The 20,364-nt window shown below is 42.2% G+C and overlaps 1 protein-coding gene across 1 annotated transcript in view; it reads left to right on the forward strand.

Moving 5' to 3' along the window:
• wdr27 (WD repeat domain 27) overlaps positions 1–20,364 on the forward strand; it is a 439,332-nt gene that overhangs the window by 209,857 nt on the left and 209,111 nt on the right. Inside the window, exon 24 of the mRNA XM_033026389.1 lies at positions 17,389–17,487. Coding sequence (XP_032882280.1) covers positions 17,389–17,487 — 99 coding nt within the window. The remainder of the gene's footprint in view (positions 1–17,388; positions 17,488–20,364) is intronic.

The raw sequence follows: 20,364 nt of genomic DNA on the forward strand, positions 1-20,364 counted from the left end.
ATTCACAAGCTACATTGTATCAGTTCTACATTGTTAAAACCAAGATAATATTGCAACTGAAGACTTCTACGAGTTAACACCTCCCCAGTAATTATATAACAATATAATGCAAGGGATCATGCCAGTTTTGTATGCATCCTCTAGCAGTAATTTTCTGTTCCCCACGAGGTTAAAGTTATTCTGTATAATAGAAAAAATTTGCATGCGTAAACAGGAACAGAGGAAGATTGTTAATAATGGTGGGGAAAGGGAGGGGGGCTGGAGGCAGACAATCTCTATGGCTTCAAAAAATTAATTTTAAAAGAGAGTTAAATTTGTTTAGAAATTAGTTTATTTAATTTTATTTTACTTGTTTCCTGTCTTTTTCTACCATCTTTTTATCCTAATCATTATTTCTCATTGCACTCAGGATTTTGTTCGCATTTATAACTCCTGGTTTAAATTTTACATGACTCAGTAGGAGTATCTTGGTTGTGAGACCTGTTATTGCTTGCACTGCTCTCAGACACTGCAAATTGCCTGGATCAGGTGGTGACTGGAGCAGGATACTCCTCAAAATCTGGTCATGATATGAACGCAATGGGCTAAGTAGCCTACACCTGTGTTGTCTGATTCGATGATCAAGAAATAACACAACATCAACAGTTGGAATGAGAACATATACATTGATACTAGTTTTTTGGACTATGGTTGCAGCCTAAATATGGAATGAGCGGAATTCTATAATTGAGGTAGGCTTATTGCTTTTAGTTTATCTATGAACTTTTGGAATTATGGTGAGGAATGTACTGGCATTTATGGAATTATGATTAGTATTTAAAGAGTTTGTAATTGCAACAACGTTGTGGTATAGGTAACTCAATAAAATGAGTTACATTTGACATTGGTTAAAGGAGTAGTGGAAATTTCAATTACTGAAGACAGTTTTGATGTACAACAGAATTGTTCTATTAGTTACAGGAGTGATAGAGGACTTATTTTGTTATTCGAAATAAAATAGGCAGAACAAATACATATTCAGTTTTGAGCAAAAAAGAATGCTGTCGGAACTTGGCGTGTCAAAGAACATCTGTGGTGGGAAATAGATTAGGTAACATTTTGAGTCAGGACCCTTCTTCAGTCTGAAACATCATTTGTCCTTTTCCCTCCACAGATGCTCCCAGACCCACACTATAGTTGTTGTCATGCGTTTGGTGATTTTTCCTCTACCAAAGGGAAGTAAGTGCATTTTTGTAGTGGCATTACTGGCCTCGGGTGATCCCAAAACACATTATAGCCAATAACGTAATTCTGAAATGGAAGTGAGTGCTGTAGGATAACAGATACAGCAGCCAATTTGTCCCTAGCTTACTCCCACAGAAGCTCCTAGATGACACATTGCTCGGGTCATGGGGATAATCTAGATAATACGGACACCTACGTCAGGCCCCTATTTATTTACTAAAGTTTCACATTTATCACCATATTACCAACCAAACTCATCTCCACTCTGCGCTGCCCTCTACCACTGGATCCTCAACTTTCTGATCCATAGACCTTTATCAATGATAGGCGATAGCCCTCTTCCACAATAATTCTCAACACCATTCCCCTGCAAATATAGTTTCTGAGCCCCTTACTGTACTGTCTACACCTATTGCACTAAGGAAGTCCCAGTCTTTATTGGGGAAGTTAGTCACCCACTATGCCAACTCTGTTGCTTTTGCATCTTTCCATAATCCACGTACCGTGTCTACCTATCTGTTGCCTTAGCTCCCGCTGGCTATTGGGATCCCTATAGTATAATCCCATCAGAGGGATGCAGTTTTCCAATTTTTGAGCACTACTGATATTGCTTCAGTGGATGAACCCTCCAGTATGTCCTCTCCGAGTGCAACTGTGGTGTTCTTCCTGTTTAATATTGCAACTCCTTCATCTCTTTTACCTCTCTATCTCATCGGAAACATTGAAACCCTGGAAGGTTGAGCTACTTGCTTGAAAGTTAAAAGATTATACATATCTTTACTTCAAATTTTATTTTATAGTCCTTGGGCGATAGAATTATACAACATGGAAGCAGGCCCTTGGGCACAACTGGGCACTGCCGATCAAGTTACACAATGAAACTAGTCACACTTGCCTGAATCCGGCCCATATGACACCAAACCTTTCCTATCCATGCAAGACTTTCTACTTAGGCATAGAAATCTAGTACTTTGCCAAGAATTGTTTACTGGCCCCCAGCTGCTGGTATTTTATGTCTTTGGTGGCACCTTGTTTCCTCTATTAATTCACAATATCGTGTTAATTACACATTGCCTTTGTTAAATCAGAGTATGTACACTTGATGCACTTTGTCTTGACAAATCAGGCCTTGAGTTATGAGCAAGCCATAATTACTTTCCACATACTCATCCAAGTCACACAACATCCACACGTTATAAAATATATTTCGGCTCCTCCATTTTTGCTGGGTCTAAAAACATTCTTGGAGTGTGTACACCAGCAGGTTTGCAGAGGTTCTTAGGGTGGTTTATTACTACCTGATCAAGAGCAATTACTATTGCACAATAAACTATGACTTCACTAGCATCGAATAAATGAATAAAGATATGATATAGGACAAATACATTTATAGGAAAGGTTTAGATGATATGGGCCAAACGCAGGCAAATGGGACTGGCTTGGATGGGGCATCTTAGTCGGCATGGGTGAGTTGGGCTGAATGTAGACATAAAATGCTGGAGTATCTCAGCGGGACAGGCACCATCTCTGGAGAGAAGGAATGGGTGACGTTTCAGGTCGAGACCATTCTTCAGACTGTTGGGCTGAATGGCCTGTTTCTATGCTGTATGAGTCTATACTTTATGACTATATAATTATCTGCATCACACAATGTTCTGCTGTAGAAGATCGCAATGAGTGTCAGCCTATACTTTTGTCTTAAAATTCTGCAGATCTTTACTTCAATATGTACTGACTCTGAGATGAGAGTGCTATCAAATAGGCAATGGCTGATCTGATCCATTTTCATTTTCATCCACATGCATTTTAGTACAGACGTTTTATTGAAAGTGACTTAATAAAACTTTAAGCTTTGTATGTTTAAGTGAACTGTGTATTAAGTTGAACGTTTCCAAAATGTTTTTGTATTTATTTAAAACTCTCAAGGCTTTCCAGCAGTATGATAAATGTCTTTATCATACTTCTATAACTCTGAAACCTAGACAGTCAGTGAAAGCATATTTGTGGGTTGCTCATTACATTATCCATGGATTCTGTGGTGTTCATTTTCCATTAAATATTAACAAAGAATGAAAGAATGAACCTGCCCACAGAAAATGTCTTATTTCTTACAAAGGGTTATTGTCCTAAATTAAGTAAGAATAAAACTGAAAGCAAAGTATGAAAGGAAAACTGGTGTAATGTTTATTCTTCTGATCTTCCCTCGTTTCCTCCTACTGTCCCGAAAGTGGTCACATTCCTTTCTAGTTCTAAAGTTCACAATCACCCTTCTTTACCTCACCAAATCATCATTATTTATATTTGAGCTTTGCATTGCTACTTGATGGATGTGGATATCATAGACTAGTTTACCTTATAAAAAAACAGTTTAGCCTCGTGGCTTCATGCTACTCACTGGGGAGCAATCCCATTAGTTCCATACCTACTTACTTTCCTGAACCTCTACGATGTATTCTCTCTCACACACCCATCAACTCCCCTTTGATTATATTTGCTATTAACCTACAAGCATATGTTTGGGGTGTTGGAGGAAGCTGGCCATATCCACAGTAGATCTTCCCAATTAGAGAGAACGTACAAAATCTGCACGAACAGTACCCAGACGCCTCTCTCCCCTTTCGCAATCTCTCTGTATCCACCAGAGAGGACAGGTTGTCTATTGTAAACCTACTTCCCACAGTTATCTATACTACATCTCCCCCCATCCTGTCTCTTGCAAGAATGCATCCCCTACTTCTAATTTCTCTCTCTCCGCTGCATCTGCTTCTAACATGAGATTTTTCATTCGAGGATATCCAAAATGTCCTCTTTCTCTAGTAAATAAGTTGTTCTCTTCCTGCTGCTCCTCCCTCTGCGGTCTCTTCTGTGTCTCTAGTTCTGATCTTGCTTTTCCTCCCCGACGGAACAAAAATGGAGTTCTCCTGGTCCTTATCTTTAACCCCATCAAAGTCTGCATCAACACATCATTCCTTGAATTTTCTGCCACCTTCTCGTAATTCCACCACCAGTCATATCTTCTCATCCCCACCCCTTTCCGCTTTCCATAGAGACCACTCCCTCCACAAGTTGGTGTACTCATCCCTTCCCAGCCAAACTACTCCCTCCCTTGCAACTGCAGGAGATATACACTTGTCACCACACCTCCCTCAATTCCATTGAAAAACCCCAGCAGTCCTTTCAGGTGAGACATGGTTAACATGCACTTCCTCTAGCCTATTGCATTTCATGCTCCTGCTGTGGCCTCCTTTACATCGGTGAGACCAAACATAGACTGGGCGACCGACTTGCCAAACGCTTGCTCTATGTCTTCCAAGGTCTGCTGGGTCTCCTGGTTGCTAACCATTTTAACTCCCCTTGCAAATATTCAAGCTGACCTTTCTGTTCTGGGGATCCTCCATTACCAGAGTGAGGCCGCAAACAAGCTAGAGGAATAGTTTCTCATATTCCACTTGCCTAGCTTGCAACCCAATGGTTTGAATATTGAATTCTTCAATTTTAGTTGACATTCTCCCCAACATTTTTTTTCTTCCCCTCTCGTCCTTGTGCCCCGTTAACTGCACATCCATTTTTCCTACTATCCCACCCCCTTTTCCTTTTCCCTTATAATCTCTTCCTCTGACTTCTCATTTCACTCCACTGCTCTCCTTATTTAACACCCTTTTGTCTCCTTTATATCTGTAGCCTTTCTCCACCCATCTGCCCATAAAATGCCCCCGTCACATGTATCCACCTATTGCTTGCTGGGCTTTGTTCCATCCACACTTCTTTTCCAGATTGTTCCCCCCTACTAGTCAGTCTGAAAAAGGGTATGAAACTGATTCATGTCCTCCAGAGATGCTGTCTGATCCGCTGAGTTACTCTTGGACTTTTTTTTCTTCTAAACCAGCATCTGCAGTTACTTTTGTCTCCACAAGACCATCTCTATGGTTTTAGAGTTGTCCTATTTCTAGCATAAATTTTCCACTGGTCTTAAAAACCAACACCATTCACAGTACTGCTGCAATGGTGGTTGGCACTCTGTCTATGTTCTTGTATTTCTGTCAACAAGAGTTGGAATTGACCAACTGAGTTTGTTGCTGATCTACGTGGCAAGTATAAACTCATCTTTTGTGGACCTCTTTTATCAACAAAGTCATTTGAGCGTTTCTTAAATCCCTGGCATTTTGCAGCTTTCAAAAAAAATTCTGAAGTCACACAAATAAGGTTTAAGACACAAACAGAAGTGAAACTCACATAACTCTTTTAAACAGTTAAAAGTAGGTAATGAAATTCAAATCATTCATGTAAGTGGACTCCTTACGGGTGTTCAATAGCTGAGCACAGTTAATCCTACCGTGGTTTAACTTACCAAAATGGAACACATCGTATTTGTTTGAGTTGAATACCATCTGCCATTCCTTGGCCCATTTTCCCAGTTAACATATGACATAGAACATTGCCGCATGGAACAGACCCTTCAGTCCACAATCTCCCTTAAACTTTTCCCCTCTCACCTTAAAGCGATGCCCTCTAGTCGATATTTCCACCCTGGGAGAAGATTCTGACTGTTTGTGCCTCATAATTTTATATACTTCTATCATATCTCCCCTCAATCTCTGGCATTGCAAAGAAAACAATCCAAATCTACCCATCCTCTCCTTATAGCTAATACCCTCTAATCCAAGCAACATTCTGTAAATTGGTTTGCACCTTTTCCAAAGTCTCCACATCCTTCCTGTAATAGGGTGGCCAGAACTGCAAGTAATACTCCAAATGTGGCTTGATTGATTCTTATATTCAATGCCCTGACCAATGAAGACAAGCATACCATATGCCTTCATCAACCTCACCACCACTTTTCATCCTGCACTCAAATTTACTTGGACCACCTCCGACACCTCCCTCCCCTTTCTTCATCTCACAGTCTCCATCACATGAAATAGACTATTGACTGATGTCTATTACAAACCCACTGACTCCCACAACTATCTCGACTACACTTCTTCCCACCCTGCTTCCTACAAAGATTCTATCCCCTACGCCCAATTCCTCCATCTACGCAGCATCTGCGCCCAAGATGAGGTGTTCCATACTAGAACATCCGAGATGCCTTCATTCTTTAGGGAATGGGGGTTCCCTTCTGCAATTATAGATGAGGCCCTCACTCGTATCTCCTCAGTACCCCGCAGCTCTGCCCTTGCTCCCCGTCCTCCTAGTCACAACAGAGACAGAGTCCCCCTAGTCCTTACCTTCCACCCCATCAGCCGTCGCACACAACACATAATCCTCCGAAATTTCTGCCACATTTTTCCATCTCTACCCCTTTCCGCCTTCCGCAGAGACTGTTCCCTCCACAACTCCCTGGTTAACTCATCCCTTCCCACCCAAACCACCCCCTCCCCAGGTACCTTCCCCTGCAATCGCAGAAGATGCAACACCTGTCGCTATACCTCCTCCCTCGACTCTGTCGAGAGAACCTGACAGTCCTTTCAGGTTAGGCAGTGGTTCACTTGTACCTCCTCCAACCTCATCTACTTTATCCGTTGTTCAAGATGTGGAATCTTATACATAGGCGAGTCCAAGCGTAGACTGGGCGATCGTTTCGTGGAACACCTTTGCTCAGCCCGCCTGAACCAACCTGATCTCCTGGTTGCTGGACATTTTAATTCTCCTTCCCATTCCTTCACAGACCTTTCTGTCCTCGGTCTCCTCCATTGTCAGAGTGAGGCTAAACGCAAATTGGAGGAACAGCATCTCATATTTCGCTTGGGCAGCTTACAGCCCAGTGGTATGAATATTGATTTCTCTCACTTCAGGTAACCCTGGCATTCCCTCTCTCTCTATCCCTCCCCCACCCAAGTCGCACTAGCTTCTCATTTTCACCCTGCAAACAACTTACAATGGCCTGTTGCCTTTATCATCGTTACTTTTTTGCATATCTTTCATTCATTGTTCTTTATCTCTCCACATCACCGTCTATATCTCTCGTTTCCCTTATCCCTAACCAGTTGAAAGAAGGTTCTCGACCTGAAACATCACCCACTCCTTCTCTCCAGAGATGCTACCTGCCCCGCTTTTTGTGTCTATCTTCGGTTTATACCATATGCCTTTTTTGCCAACTATCTACTTGTGTTGCTCCTTTCAGGGATGTATAGACTTGGACCCAAGATCCCTCTGTTCATCAATGCCGTAATGGGCATGCCATTAATTGTATATTTTCCCGTCACATTCAACCTCCCAAAGTTAAAGAACGTGTTGAAATCTTAAATAACCTTTTTCACTATCCACTATACCACCAATATTAGTGTCACACACAAATGTAATAACCATGCCGACTACATTTTTATTCAAATCGTTAATATAGATGACAAACAACAGCACTTGCACTGATCTCTACTGGTCACAGGTCCCCAATCTGAAAACAACCTCTGACTCCTATCATCAAGCTAATTTTGTGTCCTGTATAATGCGGCCTGGACTTTTTTAAATCTAATCTAACTTGAAGCACCCAGACACATGGGCTGTATCTAATTATTTCCTGATAACAAAGGTTAGTTTTATTTTAATGGCATCCACCGTGAAAAGATGCAATAGCAAAATACAATGCAAAGTAAACATCTCTGCTAGCAACTTACTCAGCTCTCTGCCTTTTCTTTGCCAAGTAGTGCTGATTTGTTATGACTTTCTTCCATCTTGAACTTCTTTAACAATTTGTCCCAATATTCCAGCTGGATGGTAAAACTACAATCCCATTTTATTTGAAGTAATTTTGACCTTGTTCTGGTCAACAACATAATCATTCACAGTTTTGAAGTGGAGACAATCATAACTTTCTGCAAATGTTGTTTTACAGAGAATTAAGTAGTTACCCATTTAATGTATCATTATACCTTCCACCTGATAAAAGCTAATTTACATTGTAGAGCAAGGCAAAATGACTCTCTCTGTTTCCTTTTAAGGTAAAACAAAGGATTCACATTAATGTTATTGCTAGTTTTAAACTTATTTCCTATTAAGGCAGGGGTTTCAAGGCTGCAAAGGTAGCCAAATTTGAATCCTAAAATGAAGATGCATGATTTTCACAAGCTCAAATTGTCCACTTCATACTGTATAAAGTTAGATTAAACCCTGCAAATTATTATGTTTTGTTTAATATGTTGCAGTATGTAATGTTTCAACTTTATGTGAAATTTTTGTTCCAATTCCATGGAGCTAAACATCACTGTCAGTGCATTCCCAACTATTGAAGAATGATAGCAGTCACGGTACAGCATTGTAATGAGTAACACTGAAACTACATGGAAAAATGTAAAGGCCCCCATTTGATGTTCACCAGATCTCCTTCCTGACTACATTTGAATACTTTCATGGTTCAATCCAGAATGGATCCGTAAATTTGAACAAACATGTGGTTAGAATGACTCATCAGATCACCACCTCCATTGGCATATTGTCACAAAGCCAGGAACTACACACAACCAGATCTATCAGTACAGCCCTTCAAACCTTGATTGATGATATTCAAGTAATGAATGGAAAATAAGAAATCAGTCACACTTCATGGAGAAATTGAAGCATTTTTGCTGAGGGAATTTGCAGTGAAAGAATCTCAATTTCAAGCTATATTTGCAGGCATGCACTAAACGCTGGAAAAAGAGTGTAAAGTAGATTCTCGGTTAAATACACGTGCACATTTAATCAATAATAATTTGTAGGTTAAGTTGGGATAGGCCATCTTATTTGAAAGGCTAATTATTAACAATTTAATTTACCAAATAATTGCAAATTAACCTGGAATCCACATTGTCTTAGCTTGAACTTCCATAAAAAGTTATTTAATCTTACAAGCAATTAATCTCACAACCATTAAAGCTTCTCTACTTCTAGCCTTCTAGGCACTCTGGGTTTGCTTCAGTGCAATACCATCTTCTACCCAGGATCTGAACTACCTCTCTAAAACAGGGTAAAGAATTAATCCAAATTTTGATGAGAATGTACATAATTTGTAAGTCTGTAGATGACACCAAAATTGATGGTGTGGTGGACAGCGAAGAGGGTTGGCTAAAGTTACAACTTGATCCAGAACAACTGGGAACGTGGGCAAAGGAATGGCAGGTGGAAATTAACACAGACAAATGTGAATTGTTGTACTTTGGAAAGTTTAACCAGGGCAGGACTTACGTAGTAAATGATAGAGTACTCGGGAGTGCTGTAGAACAGAGGGGTACATATTCAGTGCCTTGAATGTGGCATCACCGATAGATAAGCTGATGAAGAAGGCATCTGGCATCCTTGTCTTCATTGGGTAGGGCAATGACTACAAGAATTGGGATATCATTTTACAGTTGCACATGGCAGTGTTGAATCCACACCTAGAATATTGCATGTAGTTCTGGACACCATTCTCTAGGAAGGAGATGATTACACTAGAGAGGGTGCAGAAGAGACCCTGAAGGATATTGTGAGACTGGAGGGCTTGAGTTATCAGGACAGGGACTGTTTTCACTTGAACAAAATGGGCTGAGGTGTGATCTTATTGTGATTTATAAAATCATTATGGGCCTGTCCCAATTAGGCGACTTTTTAGGTGACTGCAGGAGACTATGCAGTCGCCACTTGGCCGCCACATGTTCGCAGGTGGTTGCTGGGGAGTCGCCTTCATGGCCGTGAGGAGTTCCCGCATTCTGGGAACTAGTCACGGCCTCATTATGGTCGCCGTGGCTTTTTCAACCTGTATGAAAATTAGCGGCGACTAGAATGAAGCCGCCATGGAGAGTAGTGAGAATTCTCGAGCCGTAGGTGGGTCGCCAGGAGGTCCTAATGGGTTGCCAGGAGGTCGGAGGTTCTCGGAGGTTCTCGTAGGTTCTAGCCGATGCTGACCGGTGAATTTCATTGGCTCATTGGGAAAAAAAAAGTAAGCAGTAGTTTTCATAATCAAGGATAACCGACCGGTAATGTTAAATGTCCGTCGAGCTTCACAGCCGTGTATCTCTGGCTTCTTAAAAGTTGGCTCCACTCCTTTTGCCCCCCTTCTCCTCCCCTCTTTTAAAGGACTTACTGTACACTGTGCTTTAGCCGTGTTTTTACAGCACCAACCTTCCTGTTCATTGCGGTGTGTGTCTGCTTCACCTTGGCTTAGCAACATGTTAATTTTTTAGACAGCGCTCCCCCCCGCTTACCCAGTCCCCCGCCTGCATAACGGCTGATGAAGGAAGCGATGTGTTTGTGTGTGTGTTCCACTCTGACAGTCGCAGTTCCAGTTGCCAATTTTTCAGGCGACTACCGGCAACTTGACAGTCACTGGCAGTCTGCTGAAATATCGCCTAAGTGGGACAGGCCCATCAGGGGCATAGATAAGATGAATGCTCTCACTCTTTTTCCCAGGCTAGGGGAGTCTAAATGTAGATAGCATAGTTTTATAGTGAGGGGAAAGATTTAAAGGCAACCTAGGGGGAAAGTCTTTTTCACAGATGAATGCAGAATTGGGCATAACTACGGCGTTTAAAAGACATTTGGACAGGTTCATGGATAGGAAATGTTTTGAAGCATAAGGACCAAATGCAACCAAATGGGATTTGCTCAGGAAGTCACCTTGGTAGGCATGGACAGGTTTGGCCAAAGGGCAGGTTTGGCCAAAGGGCACAAAATGTTGGAGTAACTCAGTGGGTCAGGTAGCATCCCTGGAGAACATTAAATAGTTGATGTTTCAGTTCGGGACCCTTCCTCAGACTGATTGATCATGTTTCCATGCTGTATATGAGTGTATTGATTGTGCTTCCAGGCTGTATATGTCTGCTCCACCTAGCCCTTACGGAGAAAAACTCTTCATAACCTCTTCGTCTTTCGTGAAGGCTAACCGGCCTGACAGGAATGGGGTTAAATACAAAATAAATCCCACAGAAGGAAAAATCTCCTAATTACTTTGATTCCTGGGGTTCTTGTTTCCTTGCTTCAGGCATCTCAGCAATCTAGCTGCAATGAACATTTTTAATAGTTACTGACAGGATTGGAGCTGATCGGGAGGTAAGGTAGCATATTCAATTTTAAAAGCCCCACTTCTACCCTGCTCTTGCTTGGCAGAGTAAGGTAAAACCTAACCTCACTCTTCCCAGACCCATGTAACCATTCAGCGATTTACACCAATTCAGTACTATCCTGCATTTTCCGTTGAGACCAGCACAGTATATCAATAAAATACCAACTTGGGTTTATGCCATCATACTTAGTAAAGAGTGACTGGCTAAGACCTTTTCAGGTCTGTAAAGGAGCACCCGGCATGTTTTCATACATGGTTTAATTTTCCAGCAAAACCATGCATCTTGGCTCAATTCTTGACAGACAGCAATAGGAATCACAGCATCCATCACCTGGAGTTAGTGAAATAATGGGCAGTTGCAATGACAGTGAGAAAATTAAATCTGCATTCCAGGATACTGATGTGGCAAGGGAAAACCTGAGACCAAATATTCTTTCTGCATGTAAATTGATTTTTAATGGCAATGATTTTGAGTTAATGAATCAAAACTGTGTTCTTATGTGCGAAAGCACATTTCTCCTCCTCATACTGTTGAGCCAACAAATATAGTGCTTTTTTATGTACTCAATTTTTCATTATAACATACTTTTCAGAGAAGGGAACTGTTTAATAAATGAAAAATGTGTCTGAAAACATCTGAAGTCATGGAGTAAAATACTCACCCATTCCAAATTAACAGCACGAAAAGTTAGTGCCATTTTTAAACAAGTTTATATAGAGCTAATGATGAAGAAACAAAGTGGTTTTCTGAAGAATATATCAGTAAATGTGAAAAAAGCCATGAACTATTGTTGTATCACAACCTGAGGAGATCCCAAAATGTTTTGCAATCGTTTAAATACATTTGAAGTGCAGTTATTTTGTATAGTGGGAAATTAGTGTGTGATGTATTATATGCAGCATTTTACAGTTTAATTATACATAATATACTGTCACAAACATATAACAAATATGAACACAAGGATACTGTTCCTCTTGCTGTGGTGTTGACTGTGTTAATTTCAGTCCACTAAACCCCTTTGCACCGTCTTCCATGACTGTCCCATCATACTTGCACGTCTAATCTTCCTGATCACCACAATCCATTGTGCCCTCACTTCCCACCTCTGAAATTATGTCCACTGTGCCTTGAGATGGTTGGAATTCACACTGACTTGGGAAGCAACTGTGCAGCTACTGGGAGGATGCGACAGAGGTGGACCATGCGGATGACTGCCCTTGACAGATGGGGAAGGTCTCTGTCAGATGTCTCCTTTCCTGGAAATGGTCATGTATGAAACATCTCAGAGGTTCCCTGGTCTATCCGTCTCCTCCATGATATGAGATCGTTAGATTATGGATGTGCAACTAACGTTTTTCATCACAGTGTTTTGGGGTTTCAATGGGTCTGCTTCCACGGCCTTGTTCTTTTTGGGCGGAAATATGGTAATCTCAGCTTCATAAAAAAGCCCATACAGAAAATCTGACATAAAAATAGAAAATTATATAAACATTCAGCAGATTTCTGTGTGGTGTGATTCTAAAAGTCAGGTAAGATCTGAGGAAAGAGAAGTAATATCCATTTAAGAGGAAGGGAAAGAGAGAAAAACAAAATAGATTTCAGTAAAAGATAGAAAATAGATGCAGGAGGAGGCCATTCGGTCCTTCGAGCCAGCACCGCCATTCATTGTGATCATGGCTGATCGTCCCCAATCAATAACCCGTGCCTGCCTTCTCCCCATATCCCTTGATTCCATTACCCCCTAGAGATCTATCTAACTCTCTCTTAAATCCATCCAGTGACTTGGCCTCCGCTGCCCTCTGTGGCAGGGAATTCCATAAATTCACAACTCTTTGGGTGAAAATGTTTTTTCTCACCTCAGTCTTAAATGGCTTCCCCTTCATTCTAAGACTGTGGCCCCTGGTTCTGGACTCGCCCAACATTGGGAACAATTTTCCTGCATCTAGCTTGTCCAGTCCTTTTATAATTTTATATGTTTCTATAAGAACCCCCTCATCCTTCTAAACTCCAAGCCTAGTCTTTTCAATCTTTCCTCATATGACAGTCCTGCCATCCCAGGGATCAATCTCATGAACCTACGCTGCACTGCCTCAATCTCAAGGATGTCCTTCCTCAAATTAGGAGACCAAAACTGGACACAATACTCCAGATGTGGTCTCACCAGAGCCCCATACAACTGCAGAAGAACCTCTTTACTCCTATACTGAAATCCTCTTGTTATGAAGGCCAACATTCCATTAGCTTTCTTCACTGCCTGCTGTACCTGCATGCCAACTATCTGTGACTGGTGTACAAGGATGCCCAGGTCTCGCTGCACCTCCCCCTTGCCTAACCTAACCCCATTGCGATAATACTCTGCTCCCTTGTTTTTGCCGCCAAAGTGGATAACCTCACACTTATCTATATTATACTGCATCTGCCACGCATCTGCCCATTCACTCAACCCGTCCAGGTCACCCTGCAACCTCCTAACATCGTCTTCACAGTTCACACTGCCAACCAGCTTTGTGTCATCTGCAAACTTGCTAGTGTTGCTCCTAATTCCCTCTTCCAAATCATTAATATATATGGTAAACAGTTGCGGCCCCAACACCGAGCCTTGCGGTACTCCAATCGCCACTGCCTGCCATTCTGAAAAGGACCCGTTCACTCCTACTCTTTGCTTCCTGCCTGCCAACCAATTTTCTATCCAAGTCAACACCCTACCCCCAATACCATGTGCTCTAATTTTAGTCACCAGTCTCCCGTGCGGGACCTTATCAAAGGCTTTCTTAAAGTCTAGATACACTACATCCACTGGCACCCCTTCAACCATTCCCTCTGCTGCCCCTGCTGGAGGGAGGGAGAGGGACTATAAAACCAGGAAGTGATGTGCCTCACTTAGTCTCTGCAAGATGGATGAAGCCAAGGGCCACGTCTCTCTGAGCTCTGAATAACACTGAACAAATGTCTACACAACTGTGAGTACCCTTAATGTGATTTGAAAATGAAAATATGGTTTGTTTGTAGTAAAAAGGCACTGCCTGCAAATAGTTGTTTGGGTGCTTTGGCTTGAAGTTGAAAGGCACTACTTACTGCAAATGGTGGCGGGTGATTTGGCTTGAAGTTGAAAGGCACTTCTTACTGCAAATGGTGGCTTGGGTGCTTTGGCTTGAAGTTGAAAGGCACTACTTAGTGCAAATGGTGGCATGAAGTTGAAAGGCACTACTTGCAGCAAATGGTGGCTTGGGTGCTTTAGCTTGAAGTTGAAAGGCATTACTTACTGCAAATGGTGGCTTGGGTGCTTTAGCTTGAAGTTGAAAGGCACTACTTACTGCAAATGGTGGCTTGGGTGCTTTGGCTTGAAGTTGAAAGGCACTATTTACTGCAAATGGTGGCTTGGGTGCTTTGCTTGAAGTTGAAAGGCACTACTTACTGCAAATGGTGGCTTGGGTGCTTTGGCTTGAGGTTGAAAGGCACTACTTACTGCAAATGGTGGCTTGGGTGATTTGGCTTGAAGTTGAAAGGCATTTCTTACTGCAAATGGTGGCTTGGGTGCTTTGGCTTGAAGTTGAATTGCACTATTTACTGCAAATGGTGGCTTGGGAGCTTTGGTTTAAAGTTGAAAGGCACTACTTACTGCAAATGGCAGCTTGGGAGCTTTGGCTTGAAGTTTAAAAAAATCACCATTCTATCTGCTGCACCTGCTGGAGGGAGGGGGAGGGACTATAAAACCAGGAAGTGGTGTCCCTCACTCAATCTCTACAGGATGGATGAAGCCAATGGACACGTCTCTATGAGCTCTGAATAACACTGAACAAATGTCTACACAACTGTGTACCCTTAATGTGGTTTGAAAATGAAAATATGGTTTGTTTGAAGTAAAAAGGCACTGCCTGCAAATGGTTGTTTGGGAGCATTGGCTTGAAGTTGAAAGGCACTATTTACTGTAAATGGTGGCTTGGGTGCTTTGACTTGAAGTTGAAAGGCACTACTTACTGCAAATGGTGGATTGGGAGCTTTGGTTTGAAGTTGAAAGACACTACTTACTGCAAATAGTGGCCTGGGAGCTTTGGCTTGAAGTTGAAAGGCACTACTTACTGCAAATGGTGGCAGGTGATTTGGCTTGAAGTTGAAAAGCACTAATTACTGCAAATGGTGGTGGGTGATTTGGCTTGAAATTGAAAGGCACTTCTTACTGCAAATGGTGGCTTGGGTGCTTTGGCTTGAAGTTGAAAGGCACTACTTACTGCAAATGATGGCATGTAGTTGAAAGGCACTACTTCCTGCAAATGGTGGCTTGGGTGCTCTGGCTTGAAGTTGAAAGTCACTACTTACTGCAAATGGTGGCTTGGGTGCTTTGCTTGAAGTTGAAAGGCACTACTTACTGCACATGGTGGCTTGGGTGCTTTAGCTTGAAGTTGAATTGCACTATTTACTACAAATGGTGGCTTGGGAGCTTTGGCTTGAAGTTTAAAAAAATCACCATTCTCTCTGCTGCACCTGCTGGAGGGAGGGGGAGGGACTATAAAACCATGAAGTGGTGTGCCTCACTCACTCTCTGCAAGATGGATGAAGCCAAGGGTCACGTCTCTATGAACTCTGAATAACACTGAACAAATGTCTACACTACTGTAAGTTCCTTAATGTGGTTTGAAAATGAAAATATGGTTTGTTTGAAGTAAAAGGCACTACCTGCAAATGGTTGTTCGGGTGCTTTGGCATGAAGTTGAAAGGCACTACTTACTGTAAATGGTGGCTTGGGTGCTTTGACTTGAAGTTGAAAGGCAATACTTACTGCAAATGGCGGCTTGGGTGCTTTGGCTTGAAGTTAAAAGGCACTACTTACTGCAAATGGCGGCGTGTGCTTTGGCTTGAAGTTAAAAGATACTACTGCTAATGCATTTACTTCCTGTTTGCTCTGTATATTGATTTAAGATAAAATGCTACCACTTACGGCTGTGATTTTTGGCCATCTTACACAGTCCCCCCTCCGCTGAGCAGGTGCAGAGAATTCTTCCCATCAATGAAAAATAAAAGTGTTATTAGTGTTTAAAAAATGCTGAGAATCTCTCTCCTGTCAATCACGCCCTGAAAGCCACACCTTTTCCGGTGGGAGGGGGAGGGGTTATAAAACCCGGAAGTGTGGGTGTGGCTCAGACTCTGCATGATGGGGGAGGGAGAGGTCATGACTCTGTCTGAGCTGTGAATCAACTGAACACACTGAATGTCTACTGACCTGTGAGTTTGGTGTTTTGTGTGGTTTTATGGTGTTTTCACCCTGCATGAAATGGTATGAAGCTGCATTTGAATTTGGTGGCCTTCGACCCTGCTTGAAATGGAATGAAACTACACTTGAATTTGGCGGCCTTGCATCCTGCTTGAAGTGGTATGAAACTGCACTGAATTTGGCAGCCTTGCACCCTGCTGAAAGTGGTATGAAACTGCACTTGAATTTGGTGGCCATGGATTCAGCTTGAAGTGGTACGAAACTGCACTTGAATTTGGTGGCCTTGCACCCTGCTCATACTGGTAAGAAACTGCACATGAATGTGATGGCCTTGCACCCTGCTTGAAATGGTAGGAACATGGATTTGAATTTGGTGGTCTTGCACCCTGCTTGAAATGGAATTTCAAGGAATAGTCATGAGTCAACTGCCAGCCCACCAGCCGTGAGTTAGCTGCCAGCAGATCAGGCTTGAGGGACTGAGCTGCCACCCCAAGAACCCATACCAGCATTCCAGAAAGCCTCCCCCACTGGCCACCAATATTGGAATTGGTGGAGAGGTGGAATATTGCGTCGGGGGACCAGCCCTCCCGTGTGAACATGGGACCCAACGGGACCCACTTAGTCTAGTAATTAATCAAATTTTCAGTCGATGGGATTTTTGAAATCATGGGGTAAATCTCTACGTTTTCATATGCAAAATTTTCACTGTTACCGCGTCACGTTTTCGAGAAGATGTGAATCAAATAAAAAGTTCAGGCAAGCAAGCAAGCAAGCAAACATCCAAGTCAACATCCAATTATATGATTTCAGAGAAATGAGCACTTCAACCAACTTGACAAAGGAACCGTGTCTTATTATAAAAAGGACATTTCATGCAGATCTGATGTGCCTGTGTCTGATTCTATTGTATTTACCATTCCTTATTTCTGTTCTTTGCAGGCGTATTTGTTTGAACTCTCCTCCAGTAACTACATCCACAAATTAACAGGACATACAGAAACTGTCATTAATGTGGCTTTTAGCTCTTCTACACCCAAGGTAATAAATTCCAGTATAATTCCTGAATGAATCAATTTGTTAACAAGTCAGAAAATCTGCTACCCTAATATGTGCATGTATTCACTTATCTGATGGAGTAAAAGCTATAGATGTTATTTCCAATCATAGATGAATTTAAATATTAATTAATATCAAACTCAAATAGTTCCGTACAAAGTGTACAATGACAAGTACGTAACAAAACTTATATTTTGGGTGAAAATATTTTATTTCTTGAAGACAACTTCTTCTTCTTAAGCCCTTTGCTCCTCTAGGGAGCATAGGCCATTGACAAATCTCCTCCACCTCACTTGGTCGTTGGCAAATATTTCGAGATCTCCCCAGTTGAGCCCATTCTCAGACATTTCTGTCTGGACACCTCTTCTCCAGCTGTTCCTGGAGCGACCTCTTTTCCCTTTTCCTTGGGGGTTCCATTTCAGGGCTTCCCGGGTGATGTTTGTAGCAGGTTTCCTGAGGGTGTGTCCAATCCAACTCCATTTTCTCCTTCGAATTTGTAAGTCAATGTGCTCCTGGCTTGTTCTTTTCCTCAGATCCACATTGCTTACTTTGTCTCTCCACCAGATGTTAAGTTCCCATTACTGCCTCATATCCCTCATTTTGGCCTCCAGCTTTAGCGTTGAAGTCACTCATCAGGATAATGAGGTCTCTGCCTCCAATAGTACCAAGTAGGTGGTTCAAGCTGTCATAGATCCTGCCTTTGACCTCATCCTCTGCATCGTTGGTGGGTGCACAACATTGGATTATGTGGGATTTCACTCTTGTTGTTGGTTTTGAAGGTTGCGGATTTGAGGCAAGAGCTGATGGGTTCCCATGCAGTTAGAGCCTTTCTAGCATCCTTCGTCATCATGATGGCCACTCCCTCTGTATGCTTCGCTCTCTCCTCTTCCTGTCCGGAGTAGAAAATGAACTGCCCGCTGACCAATGTGGTCTCCCCTGACTGTTCATTTTGTTTCAGCCAATCCCAGGACTAAGAGAATGTAGCACACCATTTTGTTAGCAATTGTGGCAGCCTTGCCAGCCTCGAACATGGTTTGAATGTTCCATGTTCCCACAAGGATGGATTTATTTGGCATCAGAAGGTGTATCAGCTTCCCAGCGCCCTTGCGGGTTTGGCTGGGAAGCGTCACGTTCCCCATCGCTAGGGCACCTTCTTCAACCAAGTATGTAATTGTGTTTTTATGTAGCCAAGTATGTAATTATGTTTTCATTCGTCAGTTTCTGTAACTCACACTTTTTTCCAGGGTGGGGTAGTTAACCCCACGCCCAACCCCCAACCTGGAGGGCCAGGGACTGCTTCGTCTGCCTCCTCACCCGAGACCTGTCCGGTTTGGTTGAACCTGCCAGGGATATGAAACCCCATCCGGCATAGCTCTCAGGATCACTGGAGTACACAAGCCTCTCCTCCATGTCAAGGTTGCAATCTAGGAGAGATTATTGTAGACATGCATTGGTTATTTAGATGTTATAAAGGCATGCTGAAGGGGAACCTGAGTGGTTTGGTCAAGAAAGCTTTGTTCTTTGAGTTGACAGGATGAATTTCCGATTGAGGCAGAATGGGCCTGCAATTAGGAAAAAAACTTAATGGACGAACATTTAAATGCATATCTAGTAGAGCTATAACATGAAGTGCGTCTGCTGTTGTTGTCATTATAGGCATCGTTGGTGTGGGATTGAAAGATGCTACTCAATAAGCCTTGGTAGACAAAAATGCTGGAGCCTTGATGGCTTGCTGTATCCTGGTGATTGTATATTCTGCAACCACAGTTCATGAGATTGGCCTTGATTTACCCTCAAATGTTACTTTTTTCTCTCTCTAGAGGTATCTTCCCACATTGTCTTACTATTGAAACTCGGGAGGTTAGAACTCCAATTCTATGCCATACCAATACCATACCATTATTATCAAAGTTTAAAATATTGTATCACGGTGCTACCCTATTGTAATTCCCATTTAACATCAAAGCTGCACTACAAACTGAATTAATCATTATTTCCTTAAGTGGAAAGCATTGTGAAGCATAATAAGGAATGTAATAGAGCAAATGTTTTGTCATAGGTACACATGTATCAAGTATTGGCATGATTTCAGTGAAAGTGTGTAATGGTCGATGGATTCTATATTATGCGTTTAGAATTTAGAAGCTGTGGTCATTGCGTAAATGTAGCCCAAGATAGAATATATTTTCATTTTCACCACAATGTTGATCAGCTTCAATGACAAATTGTTGGATGGTAGAAGAGAAGATGGGACAATTGCCAGTGATTAGCATCTGGACCTGAACTTTGTGCTAAAACCGATCACATGTCAGTTTTGAGAAATGCCTAAGCAGTGGTATCTTAGTGGTTTTACCTGGGGCTGTAGGTGGTGTATGAATATTACCTTAAAGTAGAAACTAGAACCTAGACTTTCTAGTTCTTCTTCCAATGAGACCTGGCCTCATTCATTACCATCCTAGGAATGATGCTACAACTCTCACTGATAAAGTAGAAACAAGGAACTGCAGATGCTGGTAGATTAAAAAAAAGATAGAAAGTCCTGAAGTAACTCAGCGGGTCAGGCAGCATCCCTGGAGAACATGGATAGATGAAGTTTCAGGTGGGGACCTTTCTTCAGACTGATCAGGGGAGGGGGGTGAAGAAAATTAGAAGAAAGGAGTGGCAGGACAATGTGTGACATTGGAATAGGTGAACACAGGCAAGAGGGGTATTTGATAGTCAGATGACTGGACAAATTGTGAAGCCAGAGGAAGGAATGTAGGTGGAGGGGGGGAAGAGAGAAATAAGAAATAGGTGTGTGGGAGAAAGGGGAGGGTTAGAGGGGGTTACTATCTCCCTTCCTCACATACACCTGGGGGA

Source organism: Amblyraja radiata, chromosome 8, assembly GCF_010909765.2.
Source record: "Amblyraja radiata isolate CabotCenter1 chromosome 8, sAmbRad1.1.pri, whole genome shotgun sequence".
Classification (NCBI taxonomy): domain Eukaryota; kingdom Metazoa; phylum Chordata; class Chondrichthyes; order Rajiformes; family Rajidae; genus Amblyraja; species Amblyraja radiata.